This window comes from Aotus nancymaae, unplaced genomic scaffold, assembly GCF_030222135.1.
Source record: "Aotus nancymaae isolate 86718 unplaced genomic scaffold, 86718_ANA_hifiasm-v0.15.2.pri h1tg000028l, whole genome shotgun sequence".
Classification (NCBI taxonomy): domain Eukaryota; kingdom Metazoa; phylum Chordata; class Mammalia; order Primates; family Aotidae; genus Aotus; species Aotus nancymaae.
The window spans coordinates 9,340,522-9,356,759 of NW_026988441.1; the positions used below are offsets into that span (position 1 = coordinate 9,340,522).

Below are 16,238 nucleotides of genomic sequence, written 5' to 3' on the forward strand. Positions count from 1 at the left end.
CTCAACTGATCTGCCCCAGCCTTCCAGTGTGTTGGGATTACAGGTATGAGCCACCGCGCCCAGCCTGTTCTCCAACTCCCGACCTCAAGCAATCTGCCCGCCTCAGCCTCCCAAAGTGCTGGGATTACAGGCATGCGCCACTGCACCCGGCCGATATCCTGTGTCTTGGTTTGGGTGTTTAATTACACGGTATATCCAATTTTCTGGATTCCTTATATTGTTCCCTTAAGAGCTAAACATTTTAATTAAAAAATTTTTGAGACTAATTGTTAATTAAATGTAATTTTTAATTACATTTAATTGTTAATCATGGCTAATTTTTAATTTTTTTTTTTTTTTTTTTGTAGTGAAGAGGGTTTCACTTTGTTGCCCAGAGCGGTCTCAAACTCCTGGGCTCCAGTGATCCTCCTGCCTCAGCCTCCCACAATGCTGGGATTACAGGCGTGAGCCGCAGAGCTGAGTCTTCTTTTCCGTTTCCCAGGCTGTAGTGCAGAAGTGTGATCTTGGCTCACAGCAACCTTTGCCTTCTGGGCTCAGGTGATCCTTCCACCTCTGTCTGCGCAGTAGCTGGGACCACAGGCACGCTCCACTCAAGCTGGCTAATTAAAATAATTTTTTCTTTTTTTGGTAGAGACAGAGTCTTGCTATGGGGGTTGATCTCAAACTCCCGGCCTCAAGTGATCTGCCTGCCTTGGTCTCCTAAAGTGCTGGGATCACAGGCGTGAACCACCATGCCTGGCCAACATTTTAATTTTAATTTAAAAATAAAAAAGGAGGCCGGGCGTGGTGGCTCACGCCTGTAATCCCAGCACTTTGGGAGGCCAAGGTGGGTGGATCATCTGAGGTCAGGAGTTTGAGACCAGCCTGGCCAACATGATGAAACTCCGTCTCTACTAAAAATATAAAAAATTAGCTGGGCATGGTGGTGGGCACCTGTAATCCCAGCTACTTAGGAGGCTGAGGCAGGAGAGATCACTTGAACCTGGGAGGCGAGATCACGGCTTTGTACTCCAGCCTGGGCAACAAGAGCGAAACTCTGTCTCAAAAAACAAAAAGTCTGGGTGAGGTGGCTCACACCTGTAATCCCAGCACTTTGGGAGGCCTAGGCAGGAAGATCACCTGAGGTCAGGAGTTCAAGACCAGCCTAGTCAACATAGTGAAAGCCTATCTCTGCTAAAAACACAAAAATTAGCCAGGTGTGGTGTCTCATGCCTGTAATCCCAGCACTTTGGGAGGCCAAAGCAAGAGGATCACTTGAGCCCAGGAGTTTGAGACCAGCCTGGACAACATGGTGAGACCACTGTCGTAGAAAAAAATTTAAAAAACTGGCCAGGTGTGGTGGCGCATCCCTATGGTCCCAGCAACTTGGAAGGCTGAGGTGGGAGGATTACTTGAGCCTGGGAGGTTGAAGCTGCAGTGAACCATGATCGTGCCACTGCACTCCAGACTGGGCAACAGAGTGAAACCCTGTCTCAAAAAAAGAAAAATAAAGGCCAGGCACGGTGGCTCACGCCTGTAATCCCAACACTTTGGGAGGCCAAGGTGGGCAGATAGCTTGAGCTTAGGAGTTTCAGACCAGCCTGACCAACATGGCAAAAGCCCGTCTCTATTAAAAATACAAAAATTAGCTGTGGCACCTGCCTGTAATCCAAGCTACTCAGGAGGCTAAGGCAGGAGAATTGCTTCAACCTGGGAGGTGGAAATTGCAGTGAGCGGAGATTGTGTAACTGCACTCCAGCCTGGGTAACAGAGTGCGACTCTGTCTGAAAAAAAAGAAAGAAGCTGAGCGAGGTGGCTGACGAATGTAATCCCAGGATCTAAGGTGGGTGGATCACTTGAGGTTGGGAGTTGGAGACCAGCCTGACCAACATGGAGAAACTCCGTCTCTACTAAAAATACAAAATTAGTTGGGAGAGGTGGCGCATGTCTGTAATCCCAGCTACTCGGGAGGCTGAGGCAGAAGAATCGCTTGAACCTGGGAGGCAGAGGTTGCAGTGAGATGTCGCCATTGCACTCCAGCCCGGGCAACAAGAACAAAACTCGGAAAAAAGAAGGAAGGAAGGAAGGTGGGAAGGAGGAAGGAAAGAAGGAAGAAAGAAAGAGAAGAAAGGAAAAAGCAAGCAGGCACCATGAGTGACCACCTTGATTCAAAGAGGAAACAGGCAGGGGATGTCCCTAGCCTAAGGCCTGGCCAAGAGGCAGGCTGTAACCGCAACCCCAGAGCTCCTTCCAGGCGTGACCCTGACTTTGGAGTTGGGGACCTAACAGAACCCTTTATTCTCTCCCTTGGTGGGGAAGATGCAGAAGGTTAAGGACCAGAAGATGAATGACGGAGGCCTGCGGTCTCTAAGGGAGGAAATGGCTCAACCCAGGGAAGGTCAGTAGGGGAGCCTCCTCTTCCCAAATCTCAGGGCTTGTTAAAGTTGGGGGTGTGGTTGGAGAGAGGAGACCTTCCAGCTGGGGGACTTGGAAGGATTGGGGGGTGTTCCAGCAGCAGATGAGCTTCCCCCGGGGCTGGAGGCGTTGAGTGGGTTGAAGCCTGAAAGGGCTTAAGGGGCAGCGGCAGAGGTGGGGTTAATGGGGGCGGGCCTGGGCGGGGCGGGGCCTCGGCTGGCGGCTGGAGCCCGGGGGCCGGGAGGAGTCGCCGCTGTTCTGCCCCAAAGGGGCGTCCGCTGGGTCCCTGCGCCGCCGTCGATCCCGGACAAGGACGCAGCTGAGAGAGGCGCCGCCGCCCGCCCCGTCCAGCCGCCGTGCGCAGGTAAGAGCCGGGCCCTCCCCGGCCGCCCGCGGTGCCGCGGGGTCTCACTAGGTTGCCCTGCTCGTGACGGGACCGCTCCTCCCCGCCCCTTCGGGGGCTGCCTCAGTCTCCCGCGCCGTCTCGGTGCCCGCCCCCTCTGTTGCTCTGCTCGGTTCTGCGTGTCTCCATGTCCCGCCTGAGGTCTCTGTGTCTGTGGTCCCTCTGCCCCTGGACCTGTCTCTCCTCCTGTGTCTCTGGACGTCTCTGTCTGTCTCTTGGTCTCTGCGTCTCTGTCTCCGTCTGTCTCTGTCTCTGGGTGCCACCTCCCCCTGCCCCTGCCTCCGCCTGTCCCCCGTCTGTTGTGGGACCTCTGTGGATCTCTCTACCTCTGAGTCCATCTCTCCCTGTCTCTGTGTGTCTCTTTGCTCTCTCCCTTCCTGTCTCTCCGTCTCTCTCTATTGCCCTGTCTCTGTCTCTCCGTCTCTTATAACCCTGTTTTGGCACCTTCAACTCTGTCGTTTCTCCTTCCAAATCCTCTGGCATCCCGGAACTTTCCTCTGGGCTGGGAAGCTGCTTGGGAGTCGGGGTTAGGGGGCAGGAGGCTTGTGACCTGGGGCAGGCGGACTCTGACCCCATGGCCCCCTTCACAGAGCCACCCCACTACCCCTGAGGTCGCACCCACCCCGCCCGCCAATTTCAGGAATTCCTGGCTGGGGGGTGGACTTCCTCCCCTACTTCCTCTCTTCCAGGATTTGGCTGGGTCACCGTTAACTCTTTCCTGCTTCCGCCTCACTCTCCCCCCTGGAACTGGACAACCTGCCCTCCCAAACTAGGCTGAGGAACAGCTCTAGAGTATCTGTGACACATCAGTTGTGGGATGTGTGTGTGCGTGCTCGGGCTGGATGCGCACTGGGGAATTTGTTTGGCACAGAAATTGAGAGGATGGGGCCACACCCCCCAATGCCCCCTCCAAAGCCCACCATCAGCCCTCCTCCTCCTGAACCCACCAAGAAGGCACCCGCCCCCAGCTCTGTCTCTGTAGATGAACTTGACTTCGGGTTTGGGTGAGGATGGGGAGGTTTTCTTCTCTGGGGGAATCCCAGCAGAAGAGGATGAACGACCCATGGGGGCTCCTGGAACTCTGGGAAATCATAGGATCGAGAACCTTGAACGCGAGCATCTTTGAATGGAAGGGCCCAGATGGAAGAAAGATCAGAGTGGAGGCCTGGGAATTCCAGATCCTTCCAATCAAAGGTCCTTGGGATACTTCAGTCCTTCAATCCAAAAAGAGGAGTGCTGAAATCTTGGCACTTTTCAGTGCTGGCAGCTGAGAGCTGGAAAGGAAAGGGTTTGTGGAGCCATCTAGGCCAACAACCCCCCACCCCGCTCCCATTTTATAGATGGAGAAACTGAGGCCCAAGAGCAGACGTCTCCACAGTGAGTCAGTGCCAGGCTGGAGGGTTGGGATCCAGTTTTCAACTGAAGCCCAAATCCAGAGAGCTGGCTGCTTCTGCTACCACTAAGTCGGATCAATTTTGGGAAAGAGGTCTCAATGAGGAGGGAGAGACGCCAGGGTGAGTACAAGTGGCTGGAATCCAAAAAGGAGGATTTTAGAAGCAGAGGAGAGAAAATATTTCTAAAACCATGGTGGGGAGGGAGAGGGGCAAGAGTTGGTTTGGGTGGAAGGGGTGGAGTTTCGGGAAGAGAGGGAGGGAGGTGGAGGGGAAGCGGGATTAACTCCAGCCTCAGTCTCCTGACCCTCTGCCTGGAGCCCACCATTCCCTCGGGGACAGGGCCTATAATTTGGTTTGTGTCTAGACAAATAATAACTCAGCTGGTGTGAGCGGGGAGGGCTGAGGCTAGGCCCGCTAAGGGAAGGGTAGAGAGGCGGCCTGAATGCCTCCTGTCCCCTGCAGGTGGTGAGAATTTAGGGACCAGGTGGAGGTGGTAACTAACACGCCCTTCTCTTCCCTCCGTGAAGCCACAGTTTCTTAGAATTCTGCACAGTTTCAGAAATCAGCTGCTGGAATGTTCAAAAGCAGACAAGAAAAGGCGGGGGGAAGAAAAGGAAGTGGGGCTCACAGTATTTAGTGTACGTTCCCATTTCTGTAAAAGAGAAAAGGGAAATACGTATTCCTGTTTGCCAGGGAAAGATAAAAATCACTGAGGGTGTAATAATAGATTATGAAAGTCATAGAACGCTTAAAAAAATCATAGGGCGTTCTAACAATAGAACTTTCGAATCTTGGAATGTGAGACTTCTAGAATATTGGAAACTTAGAAGGGTAGGTGCTTACAAAGCCACGATGTAATAAATAGAATGAAGGACGAGTAACGCTCTAGGATGTTATAATAGAACATTCAACTGCGGAGTGAACTAAGGATAGAACCTGAAGATCGCAGAACCGTGGGGACCCAGAACGGCAGAGAGGCAGTCTAAGGACTGGGATCCCTGATGGGCAGTGTGGGCGTGGGGGGCACAGAGACCCCCTCGGTCGAAATGGGGAAACTGAGGTGCAGTGGGGCGGCTCGGGTGGCCCGGCTGCCCCCTGGTTTCCGCTGGCCGCCAGGGCACCAGGTGGGGAGCGAGGAGTGGTGATCACATTTCGTCCCTAATGAGCAGACCGGAGCTGGCTGGTCCCCTGGGGCTGTCGGGGGAAGGTGGGGGGGAGGGGGAGCAGGAGCCCACAGAGGAGGAAAAGGGGGAGGTGAGATAGCTTAGCTTGGTGGCAATGGGGACGAGGCCCGTGAGTGAGCCTCTGGGAGTGCTGGGGGATGCGGGAGGCTGTGGCACTCCTCCCCGTAGTCCTTGAAACCCTCCAAGTTTTTTGGCTTTGCTGGGTTTTGGGGTGGCTGACAGGATGCAGCAGTTGAGGCTGCTAACAGTTGGGGGGTGCTGGGTCTGCCTAGTCTTTGTCTCCCTCTATCGCTCCACTCTTGGGTGTATTTCTCTACCCCCCGACCCTCTGGAAGGGGCCACAGGGACCCAAGAAGTGGGGGCCTGTGGGACAGACAGAGGGAGCTTCTTGTGGACTGGGAGATTTGGGGGTTCACCTCCTCAACAGAGCCCTAAGTAAGGGGCAGAAATTAGATCTCAACCAAAGAGGGTCTTGGAAGGGAATGGGGTTAAGGGGATCCGGTGATGGAAGGTCGCTTGCTTTCTTGGTGGGGAGAAGGTCTGTATCTTCCAGTAGGTTCTCAGAGGGGCCAGACAGGCTCAGAAAGACTTGAGAAAAATTACAGAAGTTCAGAGAGTGAAGAGAAAAACCTCAGGGGAAGGGAAGCTGTTTAGTTAAGAGTGACAGGAGGTTTGCCCCGACTTGAGACGTCAAATGACTTAGACAACTGCCTTGCTGCTATGGGCCTCAGTTTCCCCATCTGTACCAAGAAGGGGTCAGAAATCGTCTCGCAGCCCTAGCTGTCACATATACGTCGGCTGCACTTCGGCATTCTGAGTCTGATGTTCCGTGCTGACTTTTGGGGTTTCCGTGGCGGGCAGATCTCACGTGGGGGAGAAGAGAGGGCTGTCTGGGCACCCCTCCCCCCCATATCCAGCATACCCAAGATGCCATCAGGTTAGGGAGGAGGGGTGGGAGGAAGGAGGGCCAAGAGCTGGACCGGTTCCCCCTTGAGGAAATTAGCAATGGGAAGTGCGTTTCCGCCTCTGGCTGCCGGAAGCGTCTCCTGCCCGTGTATCCGAGTTAGGTCAGCAGAGCCCTGGGGGTCGACAGAAAGTGGGGCAAAGGGGACTTCCAGCCCTCAGCTGGTGCCTCCTGCGATGAAGACCTTGTTCATTTCTTGTCTCAGCCCCCTAGTCCCCGTGGAATAATAATAACAATTGAAACTGCACATTATGGAGATGATAATCGCATTCTAGCAAGGATGTTACAGTCTGTGCTGTGATGGGTATAAAGGCTGTACCCCCTTTTACAGAAGGGGAAACTGAGGCTCCTGGAGAAGTAATTCTCTCAATGCCACAGGAGGAAGGGAGAGACTAGGGGCAGAGAGATGGGGGAGAGAGAAGGCAGAGGAGGGGGGAGGGACGTATTTTGAGTGACTTGGTCAGGTAGGAGGTTTCAAGTGGAAGGGTGGGACGGGATGGCACTGTTCCAACCCGGAGTACGCCCCCACCCATCCCAGCTCAACAGGACCCACAAGCTTCTGCCCAGGAGTCTTCTGCGGTGGGGGCGGCAGCTCTGCTGCTGAGGACCCTACAGGGGGCAGGACATACTGAGAAGGACTCAGCCCTGACCTTTCAAAGTCAATTAAGAAGCGGATAGATCCTGCCCTTTCCAGCTCTCCCCTGCTCACCTCTTCCCCTGGGAACAAACTCCTTCCCCTCCCTTCCCCCTCCTCTTCAAACCCTAGTTTGAGCCTGTGGTGGGATGGGGCAGCCTCATGGCCAGAGAATACATTTTCTTTTTGAGATGGAGTTGCCCAGGTGGGAGTACAATGGTGCAATCTTGGCTTACCGCAACCTCCGCTTCCAGGGTTCAAGAGATTCTCCTGCTTTAGCCTCCCGAGTAGCTGAGATTACAGGCATGAGCCACCATGCTCAGCTAATTTTTGTATTTTTTAGTAGAGACGGGGTTTCTACATGTTGGTCAGGCTGGTCTCAAACTCCCAACCTCAGGTGATCCGCCCGCCTTGGCCTCCCAAACTGCTAGGATTACAGGCGTGAGCTACCATGCCTCGCTGAGAATACATGTTTTCTACTCCATGCCTCTGGCCTCTGCAAAGCTTCTGGAATGATTTCTGCCATTGGCAAATGGCCCTGTGCTCCCTGACCATGACCTTGGTAATTTACTGAGCACCTACTGGATGCTGGGCCTTTCCTGGGTGCTGGGGCTACAGCAGTCAACAAGACACACAAAGTCTCTGCCCTCCTGGAACACCTATTCTAGACAGATAGACACAAACAAGACACAGGTGATGTGAGGAGAGGGTCGTGGGCCAGGGGAGATTCGGGGACTGGATGGGGAGGGACTCCCTGAGGAAGTGAAGGAGGGAACGGAGCTATTCAGACCATCTGAAGGAAGATCGATAGCTCATGCCTGTAATCCCAGCACTTTGGGAGACCAAGGTGGGTGGATCACTTGAGGCTGGGAGTTCGAGACCAGCCTGGCCAACATGGTGAAACCCCATCCCTACTAAAAATACAAAAATTATCTGGGTGTGGTGGTGCATGCCTGTAATCCTAGCTACCTGGGAGGCCGAGGCAGGAAAATTGGTTGAACCCAGGAGGCGGAAGTTGCAGTGAGCTGAGATCATGCCACTGCACTCCAGCCTGCTGGGCAACAGAGCAAGACTCTGTCTCAAAAAAAAGAAAAGCATTCCAGATGGAGAGTATGGGTATGGTAAGTGTGCAGAGGTTTGAGGCTGTAAAGGTCAGTGGCCTTGAACCTGCTGAGACAGGAAAGAGAGCTGGGTGAGGTTGGCTGGGCTGCCCCAGCAGGTCACACAGAGCCTAGTGATCCTGGACAAGGAGTCTGGATTTTACTGCAAGCCCATTTGGAAGCCACTGGAGGGTTTCAAGCAGAGAAGTGACAAGAGCTAGGCTGGTTGTGGTGGCTCATGCCTATAATCCTAGCACTTCGGGAAGCCAAGGCAGGAGAATCGCTTGAGCCCAGGAGTTGGAGACCAGTGTGGGCAACGTGGGGAAACCCCGTCTCTACAAAAAACAGAAAAATTAGCCAGGTGTGGTGGCACACAACTGTCGTCCCAGCCACCACTTAGGAGGCTGAGGTAGGAGGATCACTTGAGCCCAGGAGGTCACGGCTGCATGAGTCAAGATTGCACCACTGCACAGCAGAGTGAGACCCTGTCTCAAAAATAAATAAATAAATAAAATTAAATTAAAAAAGAAAAGAAAGACCTGATTTTCATGTTAGAAAGATCTTTCTGGCTGGGTGTGGTGACTCACGCCTGTAATCCCAGCACTTTCGGAGGCCAAGGTGCTTGGATCACAAGGTCAGGAGTTCAATACTAGCTTGGCCAAGATGTTGAAACCTCATCTCTACTAAAAATACAAAAATTCTGCAAATATGTAGGAAGTACTTGGGGGGAGGCGAAAGAAAATAAAATTAGCCAGGCATGGTGTCGGGCACCTATAATCCCAGGGACTTAGGAGGCTGAGGCAGAGACTTGCTTGAACTCAGGAGGCAGAGGTTGCAATGAGCTGAGTTCGAGCCACTGCACTTCAGCCTGGGTGACAGAGTGAGACTCAGTCTCAAAAAAAAAGATCTTTCTGGCTTCCACGTGGGAAGCGATTGAAGGAAGCCACCAGAGCAGCAACCCAGAAGAGCAGTGGTGATGCTACTGCAATGGTCTGAGCAAGCGATGATGCTGACGCAGAGTAGACAGTGGCAGGGGTCTGAGAGAGATGGACGCAAATTCAGGAACCATTTGGGAGGTGGAGCCGAGGGGACTTTCCCATGGAAAGATGCTCTGGCTTCTGGGAGGCTCCCATGGACTTCCTTTTTTCCCCTCTCTGGGCCACGGTTTCCTCATCTGTCAGTGGACTTACAATCCTTCTGCCTCAGCCTCCCAAGTAGCTGGAATTACAGGCACGTGCCATCACACCCGGCTGATTTTTGCATTTTTAGTAAAGATGAGATTTCACCATGTTGGCCAGGCTAGTCTCAAACTCCTGATATCAGGTGATCCGCCCGCTTTGGCCTGCTGGGATTACAGGCCTGAGCCACCAAGCCTGCCTGTCCAGTTATTCTGGGGTGGACACTGAAGCACAGGTTGGAGACAAGGACTGAGAGCGGAGATGGCCACACTCCAGCCATCAGAACCTTGGACAGGTCTTGGAACAGCTCTGTGCCTCAGTTTGTCAAAGAGGAAGAACAACTACTTTCCTCATAGGAGTCGAAAAATTTCAGTGAAATGATATCCATAAATTGGCTGTGTGTGGTGGCTTACTCCTGTCATCCTAGCACTTTGGGAAGCCAAGATGGGAGAACCTCTTGATCTCAGGAGTTCGAGACCAGCCTGGGCAACATACGGAGACCTCCGTCTATACTATATAAATTTTTTAGCCAGGCATGGTGGTGCATGCCTGTATTCCCAGTTACTTGGGAGGCTGAGGCAGGAGGATCACTGGGAGCCCAGGAGGTTGAGGCTGCAATGAGCTGTGGTCATGCTACTGCATTCTAGTCCGGGTGATAGAGCAAGACCCTGTCTCAAAAAAATAAATAAATGGCCAGGTGCGGTGGCTCAGACCTGTAATCCCAGCAGTTTGGGAGGCCAAGGCGGGCAGATCACAAGGTCAAAAGATTGAGACCATCCTCGCCAACATGGTGAAATCCCATCTCTACTAAAAATACAAAAATTAGCTGGGCATGGTGTCATGTTCCTGTAGTCTCAGCTACTCGGGAGGCTGAGGCAAGAGAATTGCTTGAACCCAGGAGGTAGAGGTTGCAGTGAGCTGAGATCACACCACTGCACTCCTGGGCAGTGGAGTGAAACTCCACTGGGCAACAGAGTGAAACTCCACCTCTTTCTTCTTTTTTTTTTCTGCTCTTCTTTAAAATTGTTTTTTAAAAAAAAAAAAAAAAAGATGGGGTTTCACCATGTTGGTCAGGCTGGTCTTGAACTCCCAACCTCAGGTGATCCGCCCGCCTTGGCCTCCAAAGTGCTTGGATTACAGGCATGAGCCACCACTCCCGGCCAAAACTCCATCTCAAAAAATAAGTAAATAAAATAAAAGGCCGGGCGTGGTGGCTCATGCCTGTAATCTCAGCACTGTGGGAGGCTGAGGTGGGCAGATCATGAGGTCAGGAGTTGAAGACCAGCCTGACCAACATGGTGAAACCCAGTCTCTAGTAAAAATACAAAAATTAGCTGGCCATGGTGGCACGTGCTTGTAATCCCAGCTACTCCAGACACTAAGCCGAGAGGGACCCGGGAGGTGGAGGTTGCAGTGAGCCAAGATTGCGCCACTGCACTCTAGCCTGGGCTACAGAGCCAGACTCCATCTCAAAATAAATAAATAAATAAAATAAATAATATACATCAAAATGCCTGGAATTGGGTCTGCTAAGTAGTAGGGCTCAGTTAATGTTTATTGTTATTATCCTTGTTGACAAGAATGGGATTCCTGGGTAAGGAGTGGGAGGCTGGCCCCAGCCCTGGTCCTACTGCTGCCATGCTGTGCATCCTTAGGGAGGTGGCTCAACCTCTCTGGGCCCCTTCTCTCTGTGACATGATAGAGTTAGACTAGTCTGGCATTTCCTGAAGCATGATACGATACCTGTGCAAATTTTACAGGGCTTCTACAAGAAAGTGCTAAAATCTGAGTTGGGTCCTTTTTTTTTTTTGGACAGGGTCTCACACTGTTGCCCAAGCTGGAGGGCAGTGGTGCAATCATAGCTCACTGCAGCCTGATTCTCCTGGGCTCAAGTGATCCTGCCACATCAGCCTCCCCAGTAGCTGGTGTGTACTAACACACCTGGCTAATATTTTTATTTTTATTTGTTTAGTTAGTTTTGAGACGGAGTCTCGCTCTGTCACCCAGGCTGGAGTGCAGTGGCTCAATCTTGGCTCACTGCACCTCTGCCTCCTGGGTTCAAGCGAGTCTCCTGCCTTAGCCTCCTGAGTAGCTGGGACTACAGGTGGGTGCCACCACGCCTGGCTAATTTTTTTGTTTTTTAGTAGAAATGGGGTTTCACCGCGGTAGACAGGATGGTCTTGATCTTCCGACCTCCTGATCTGCCCGCCTTGGCCTCCCAAAGTGCTGGGATTACCGGTGTGAGCCACTGCCCCCAGCCTATTTTTATTTTTTGTAGAGACTAGGTCTTACTGGATTGCCCAGGCTGGTCTTGAACTCCTAGTTTCAAGCAATCCTTCCACCTTGGCCTCCCAAAGTATTGAGATTACAGGCGTGAGCCACTGCACCCGCCTGAGTTGGGTCTTTATTCTAACATCTATCGGGGGAAAATATGCCTAGCACCTCAAATCCGTGTTCTCAGAGAGTGGTTGCTTAGGGTGGGGCTCAGGTAGGCGTTATTGGGGTGTCCACTCTCTGCAGTCCACAGCAATTATGATGAGGGGTGTGGGGAGAAGGTAGGAGTGTCCACAACTCCCTCACTGCTGTCCTCTCTCCCCACAGGCACTGCAAAGTCCGCGTTGAACGGACTTCATCCAATCCCTCAGCCCCCTCATCAGGACCAGTCTGGAGTTCCTCCCCTGCTCCCATTCAAATTCCCTTCCGTCCCAAACTCACTTCCGATCTAGACCTTACTCACCTCCTTCCTGTTTCCTAAGACTCCTTCCTGCAGTCTCCAGACTGAGCCTTACGCCTTTGTTTTACCCTGCGCCAGACCCCTCTTTTTCCAGAACCTTCTCCATACTGGTGACCTTACTTACCTCTGTTTCTTTCTGGGGTCCTAGGAAATGCCAGCACTCCCACCCGCATTGCCTGGACTTTCCAACACTCCCTGACTGCCCTGTGCGTCCTGTCTCAACACTGTCCCATGTATTTCCTGTGTCTTCTAGAACATTCCCCCACCATTATTCCTTCAATACTACGGCAGTTAGGAACGTACTTCCTAACTGCCCTACAAACATCACCTCGCCGTTGCCCGGTGATGCTCTCGTCTTCTCCATAAACATTCCCCGAGACTAATTTTTGTGTCACCTCCATACTCCCTCATTGACACCCTGATTGACTCTATACATAACCTCCTTGACAGACCTCTTTATTAATCTCATCAGCCACCTGAGTTCCCTCCTGTCATAACTCCATCCCTCCTCCAGCTTTTCCCTCTCAAGCTCTGCCCTTCCCGGCTCAGCCTATCTGACCTCACCTCTCTTCCCTGCCATGTTCCCCTGAGCCTCCAAGGAAGGGGCTCAGGGGGCCCCATGGCCTCCCGCTCCCCGTGGCCCCACAGCCCCCGTGGGCCAGGGGAAGTGCCCCAGAAGCCGAAGTGCCCACAATGGGCAACCAGACGTGGGAGGGCTGCCACGTGGACTCGCGCGTGGACCACCTCTTCCCGCCATCCCTCTACATCTTCGTCATCGGCGTGGGGCTGCCCACCAACTGCCTGGCTCTGTGGGCGGCCTACCGCCAGGTGCAGCAGCGCAACGAGCTGGGCGTGTACCTGATGAACCTCAGCATCGCCGACCTGCTGTACATCTGCACGCTGCCGCTGTGGGTCGACTACTTCCTGCACCACGACAACTGGATCCACGGCCCCGGGTCCTGCAAGCTGTTCGGCTTCATCTTCTACACCAACATCTACATCAGCATCGCCTTCCTGTGCTGCATCTCGGTCGACCGCTACCTGGCCGTGGCCCACCCACTCCGCTTCGCCCGCCTGCGCCGCGTCAAGACGGCTGTGGCCGTGAGCTCCGTGGTCTGGGCCACCGAGCTGGGTGCCAACTCGGCGCCCCTGTTCCATGACGAGCTCTTCCGAGACCGCTACAACCACACCTTCTGCTTTGAGAAGTTCCCCATGGAAGGCTGGGTGGCCTGGATGAACCTCTATCGGGTCTTCGTGGGGTTCCTCTTTCCGTGGGCGCTCATGCTGCTGTCGTACCGGGGCATCCTGCGGGCCGTGCGGGGCAGCGTGTCTACCGAGCGCCAGGAGAAGGCCAAGATCAAGCGGCTGGCCCTCAGCCTCATCGCCATCGTGCTGGTCTGCTTTGCGCCCTATCACGTGCTCCTGCTGTCCCGCAGCGCCATCTACCTGGGCCGCCCCTGGGACTGTGGCTTTGAGGAGCGTGTCTTTTCTGCCTACCACAGCTCATTGGCTTTCACCAGCCTCAACTGTGTGGCGGACCCCATCCTCTACTGCCTGGTCAACGAGGGCGCCCGCAGTGACGTCGCCAAGGCTCTGCACAACCTGCTCCGCTTTCTGGCCAGCGACAAGCCCCAGGAGATGGCCAACGCGTCGCTCACCCTGGAGACCCCACTCACCTCCAAGAGGAACAGCACAGCCAAGGCCATGGCTGGCAGCTGGGCGGCCACTCCGCCCTCCCAGGGGGACCAGGTGCAGCTGAAGACGCTGCCGCCAGCACAGTGAACCCCGCCTGGCACAGAAGCCCCAGTCCTCCACTCTCATCCCACAGTCCCTTCTCTCCTGGTCTGGTGTATGCAAATTGTATGAAAACGGGCTATGTTAATGTTCATAAGAATACCAGAACTTAGGAAGAGTGAGGTTTGTGTGTCACTGGTCAACCTTCATGGTCCCAGATCCCATCACAGTTTGGTGGTCACGGAGGGCCTCCCGGAGGAGGAGATGAGTAAATATTTATTTTGGAGACATGGTCTCGCTGTGTCACCCAGGCTGGAGGGCAGCAGTGCAATCGTGGCTCACTGCAGCTTCCACCTCCTGAGCTCCAGCAATCCTCCCACATCAGCCTCCCGAGTAGCTGGAACCACCAGTGTGTGCCACCATGGCTGGCTAATTTTTGTACTTTTTGTAGAGACGGAGTCTCACTATGTTTCCCAGGCTGGTCTTAATCTCCTGGGCTCAAGAGATCCTCCTGCCTCAGCCTTCCAAAGTACAGATGTGAGCCATCATGCCCGGCCAGATTAATTAAGTCAAATATTTGGTTTCCAGAAAATAAAGACAAACAGAGAAGGTTAGATTTGTTTTTTTTCCAACAAGTGGATAAAAGTCTGTGACTCAGGGGGAAAGTGGAAAGAGAAGTGCAGGAAACACAGAGGCATGTTTGCAAAGCCCCTGGTCGTACAGGGGAGGGAACATAAGACCGCAATTCTAAGTTTTTCTAGATCAACAGCGATCTCCAAGTCAAGTCTGAGGATGAAGAGGGAGAATGTCAGAATCTGCGTCCAGGGCAATCAGGGCAGATAGCCTGCAGGAATGAAGCGGGAAGGTTTGGGAAGAAGGTTTGGGACAAGAGGAAATGGTATTTACCCGTCATTCAACAGAGGTTTATGTAGGGCGTTGTGCTGGGTGGCCCTGCAGATATAGCAGTGACTGACACGGGCTGGCCTTGCCTTCACAGGGCTCACCATACACAAGTATATAAAAAATACGTCATGTTTGGAATTGCTAAGTGTGAAGGGGATATTGTTCTATGCAAAGCCAGTTGAGGGGACAGAGGATGATTGGCGTCTGATCTAAATGAGGAGGGCCTGCTGAGGTGGCTTTCCAGCAGACTTGAAGGAGGTGTGGCACTCAGCCCTGTGGCTGCTGTGGGAAGAGCATTTCAGGCAGAGGGAACTGCAGGTGCAAGGGCGCTGGGGTTAGAGTGTATGAAATTCAGGCCGGGCGCGGTGGCTCACGCCTGTAATTCTAGCACTTAGGGAGGCCAAGGCGGGTGGATCACCTGGGGTCAGGAGTTTGAGACCAGCCTGGCCAACATGGTGAAACCCCATGTCTACTAAAGATACAAAATAATAAAAAAAAATTAGCCAAACGTGGCAGGCGCCTGTAATCCCAGCTACTTGGGAGGCTGAGGGAGGAGAATTGCTTGAACCTAGGAGGTGGAGGTTGCAGTGAGCCGAGATTGTGCCATTGCACTCCAGCCTGGGCGACAGGAGTGAAACTCGGCCTCCAAATAATAATAGTAATAATAATAATAATAATAATTAATAAGAGTGTCTGAATTTTCTTTTTTTCTTCTATTTATTTGTTTTTTTGAGTCAGTGTCTCACTCTGTCACCCAGGCTGGAGTGCAATGGCACTATCTTGACTCACTGCAACCTCTGCCTACAGGGTTCAAGCAATTTTCCTGTCTCAGCCTCCCAGGTACCTGGGATTACAGGCACCCGCCACCACACCTGGATACTTTGTTTTGTTATTTTCAGTAGAGACGGGGTTTCACCATGTTGACCAGGCTAGTCTCTTTGGCCAGGCTGGCCTTGAACTCCTGACCTTGTGATTTGCCCGCCTCGGACTCCCAAAGTGCTGGGATTACAGGCGTGAGCTGCCGTGCCCGGCCAAGTGTCTGAATTTGGAAGGATAGCAGGTATGGCAGTGTGGCTGGAGCAGGGGTGGGGAGGACAACGGGAAAGGGCAAATGAGACAGGAGAGGAGACAGCAGGTCATGTGGGACCATATGAGTCCCGATGAGGACTCTGCCTTTTTTTTTTTTTTTGAGATGGAGTTTCTCTCGTTACCCAGGCTGGAGTGCAATGGTGCGATCTCGGCTCACCACAACCTCCGCCTCCTGAATTCAAGCGATTTTCCTACCTCAGCCTCCTGAGTAGCTAGGACTACAGGCGCACGCCACCATGCCCAGCTAATTTTTATATTTTTAGTAGAGACGGGGTTTCACCTTGTTGACCAGGATGGTCTCGATCTCTTGATCTCATGATCCACCCGCCTCGGCCTCCCAAAGTGCTGGGATTATAGGCGTGAGCCACCGTGCCCGGCCCGACTCTGCCTTTTAATCTGAGACAAGTGGGAGCTATGAGTGGGTTCTCAGTAGAGGATGAAAGCGATTTGACTTACATATTCACAGTATCCCATCAGCTGTTGAGTGGGAAGTAGAATGTGGGAGATAGGCTGGGTATGGTGGCTCC

The 16,238-nt window shown here is 53.1% G+C and overlaps 1 protein-coding gene across 2 annotated transcripts; it reads left to right on the forward strand.

The window, feature by feature from the left end:
• Positions 1–1,675: 1,675 nt before the first annotated feature.
• Positions 1,676–14,760, forward strand: GPR4 (G protein-coupled receptor 4). 2 transcript variants are annotated; one of them, XM_012446590.2, is made up of 3 exons: positions 1,676–2,377; positions 4,138–4,311; positions 11,853–14,760. In XM_012446590.2, exon 3 carries the CDS (start codon positions 12,679–12,681, stop codon positions 13,765–13,767), a length of 1,089 nt encoding a protein of 362 aa, XP_012302013.1. In that variant the 5' UTR covers positions 1,676–2,377; positions 4,138–4,311; positions 11,853–12,678; the 3' UTR covers positions 13,768–14,760. The 2 variants fall into 2 exon arrangements, with proteins under 2 accessions (XP_012302013.1, XP_012302011.1); XM_012446588.2 differs by lacking the exon at positions 1,676–2,377 and adding an exon at positions 2,690–2,758.
• The last annotated feature ends 1,478 nt before the right edge of the window (positions 14,761–16,238 follow it).